General features: G+C 32.1%; 1 protein-coding gene across 1 annotated transcript; it reads right to left on the minus strand.

Moving 5' to 3' along the window:
• Positions 1-935: 935 nt before the first annotated feature.
• Positions 936-2,681, minus strand: LOC118344681. Its single transcript, XM_035685788.1, has 2 exons — positions 1,333-2,681; positions 936-1,205 (listed from the first exon to the last, which is right to left on the minus strand). The coding sequence occupies exons 1-2, from the start codon at positions 1,480-1,482 to the stop codon at positions 936-938; spliced, it is 420 nt and encodes a 139-aa protein (XP_035541681.1). The 5' UTR covers positions 1,483-2,681.
• Positions 2,682-3,583: the final 902 nt, after the last annotated feature.

Below are 3,583 nucleotides of genomic sequence, written 5' to 3' on the forward strand. Positions count from 1 at the left end.
CTGCTTATCAACAACCAATATACAAACATACACAAAACAGTTTTACAAACTGTCCAATACAAACTGTTTCACAATCTGCTCAAGTCCAACCTAATCTGTTTTACAAGTACATACACAACACAATTTTACAAACTGTCCAATACAAACTGTTTCACAATCTGTTTCACAATCTGATCAAGTCCAACCTAATCTGTTTTACAAGTACATACACAAAACATTTTTACAAACTGTCCAATACAAACTGTTTCACAATCTGTTTCACAATCTGATCAAGTCCAACCTAATCTGTTTTACAAGTACATACACAAAACAGTTTTACAAACTGCCAATACAAACTGTTTCACAATCTGTTTCACAATCTGATCAAGTCCAACCTAATCTGTTTTACAAGTACATACACAAAACAGTTTTACAAACTGTCCAATACAAACTGTTTCACAATCTGTTTCACAATCTGCTCAAGTCCAACCTAATCTGTTTTACAAGTACATACACAAAACTGTTTTACAAACTGTCCAATACAAACTGTTTCACAATCTGTTTCACAATCTGCTCAAGTCCAACCTAAACTGTTTTACAAACTGCTTATGAAAAATATCCATACAAACAGAAAGTTTCCATTACAAACTGCTTCACAACAAAGTTATATCCATACAAACTGTTTTACAAACTATTTCAAGATCCATACAAACTGCTCATACATGAACCCAAAATATATTACATCACTGTTTTACAAACTCAGAAACTGTACATAATAGCAGTTTTACAATCTGCTCAAGCTCGAACTGTACATAATAGCAGTTTTACAATCTCAAACTGTACATAATAGCAGTTTTACAATCTACTCAATATCCATACATCAACTACATAGTCCAAAAGTAAATACCAAAACCCCAATACAATTCCTGGAACTACTACCACTATCTAGGAATTGCTTAGACACTACCAACAAACAACAAAAATGCAACTAGAAATGCAAAAGCCCAATAAGCCCGAAGTAGTTTGCGTGAACGCCTTATTTCAGCTTCTTGTTCCCGAAGCACCAACTCCTTCTTCATAACCTCAATCTCCCTCTTGTGGACATCCTCGATTTTCTTCTCTAGCTCTTTCTCCTTCATTACAAATTCATTGGTGCTTTCTCGAAGATCCATACCATTCTCTTCATTAATATCTGCCCACTTGAAAAACCTACAGTATGGTAATCCCTGCAAATTAAGAAGATATATAACAAATGTTAGATGTTTTAATATTAATCATTATATAACAGATGTTAGATGCTAAAACTTATTAATGATTACATGAATAAGTTTTATGTACAAATTATGTAGTTACCTTAGTGTTGTACTTTGGACACCCTAAGAAGGGTCGTCCTGGATTCTTTGCAGTACGAGCCAGTCTTAGTGTGGCTGGCTCCTCACAAAAACAGAATGGTATGCCCAAAGCACGTTTACCAAAAGAAGATGAAGATATTGATGATGACATCCCAATATGGCAGTAATTTCAACAGTACAGAAAATTCAACTGTCGGGATGGAATTAGTTGAATTATTCAGATACACTTGAACATTTTAATATGGAAGTAATCATCCCAATAACAATAACAGTAACAGTAGCAGTATCCAGCACTTTAACAGTTTTAATGTGGAAGTAAGATTCCCAATTAGTGATGCTCTGTGAAGTTTAAAGAATGCTATGACAATTGAAAGGGTGCCTCATTTTAAAAATAGTTGATAGTCTAATAATTCTCAAGTGAGAAATTGAGAACTAAACCCTGCTTATTCAGTTCTAAAAACAGTATATCATGCCAAGTGTATATCAAAATTACATTAATAATAATAATGATGATGATGTATATTAATAACAGTACATACACCCTTTTAAATACAAATATACATGAGTAACAGTAACAATTTAATTCACAAGAGTACTAAATACAGAAGAGTAATAGTAACAGTTGCATACACAAGAGTATTAAATACACAAGAGTTAACAATTTAATACACGAGTACTAAATACACAAGAGTAAATACAAGACTAACATTAACAGTAACAGTTTAATACACGAGTATTAAATACACAAGAGTTAACAATTTAATACACAAGAGTACTAAATACACAAGAGTAAATACAAGACTAACAGTAACAGTAACAGTTTAAAACACAAGAGTAAATACACGAGTAACAGTAACAATTTAATACACAAGAGTACTAAATACAGAAGAGTAATAGTAACAGTTGCATACACAAGAGTATTAAATACACAAGAGTTAACAATTTAATACACGAGTACTAAATACACAAGAGTAAATACAAGACTAACATTAACAGTAACAGTTTAATACACGAGTATTAAATACACAAGAGTTAACAATTTAATACACAAGAGTACTAAATACACAAGAGTAAATACAAGACTAACAGTAACAGTAACAGTTTAAAACACAAGAGTAAATACACGAGTAACAGTAACAATTTAATACACAAGAGTACTAAATACAGAAGAGTGATCCACCCAGTTTGATACACAAGAGTATTAAATACACAAGAGTTAACAGTTTGATACACAAGAGTATTAAATACACAAGAGTTAACAGTTTAATACACAAGAGTACTAAATACACAAAAGTAAATACAAGACTAACAGTAACAGTAACAGTTTCATACACAAGAGTAAATACATGAGTAACAGTAACAATTTAATACACAAGTACTAAAGACACAAGAGTAATAGTAACAGTTTAATACACAAGAGTATTAAATACACAAGAGTTAACAGTTTAATACACAAGAGTATTAAATACACAAGAGTTAACAATTTAATACACAAGAGTACTAAATACACAAGAGTAAATACAAGACTAACATTAACAGTAACAGTTTACTACACAAGAGTATTAAATACACAAGAGTATTAAATACACAAGAGTTAATAGTTTAATACACAAGAGTATTAAATACGCAAGAGTTAACAATTTAATACACAAGAGTACTAAATACACAAGAGTAAATACACGGCTAACAGTAACAGTTTAATACATAAGAGTACTAAATACACGAGTTAATATACAAGAGTACTAAATACACAAGAGAACTAAATACAGAAGAATAAATACACGAGTATGTGATTTGAATAATACACGAGTATGTATTACAGTTCTAAATGTAAAATGTATGATAAATAATTATTGACTTCCAAACATTTGGAAAGTAAAAGCAAAGCACAAAAAAATGAGAAAACTAACGACATTTTTGTAGTGAGGATACTTTGAAACTCGGCCCGATCGATGATTAGAACAAATTTTGTTGGGGTTAGGGTTAGGGTTAGGGTTTCGGAGCTTGATAACCAAAAAAATTTAGGGTTAAGGTTAGGGTTAGGATTAGGGTTAGGGTTAAGGTTAGGGTTAGGGTTTCGGGGCTTGATAACCAAACAAATTTAGGGTTAGGGTTTCGGGGGAAGGGGATTTCAGATTTGGGTTTCTGGGAAGGAGGGTTTGTGGAGAAGACGAAAAAGAAGACAGAGAAGACAAAGGGGATGTGGCTCTGTGTCTTCGTGGAGAAGATTTCATAGAAGGAGACTTGGAAGT

Source organism: Juglans regia, chromosome 15 (assembly GCF_001411555.2).
Source record: "Juglans regia cultivar Chandler chromosome 15, Walnut 2.0, whole genome shotgun sequence".
NCBI lineage: Eukaryota > Viridiplantae > Streptophyta > Magnoliopsida > Fagales > Juglandaceae > Juglans > Juglans regia.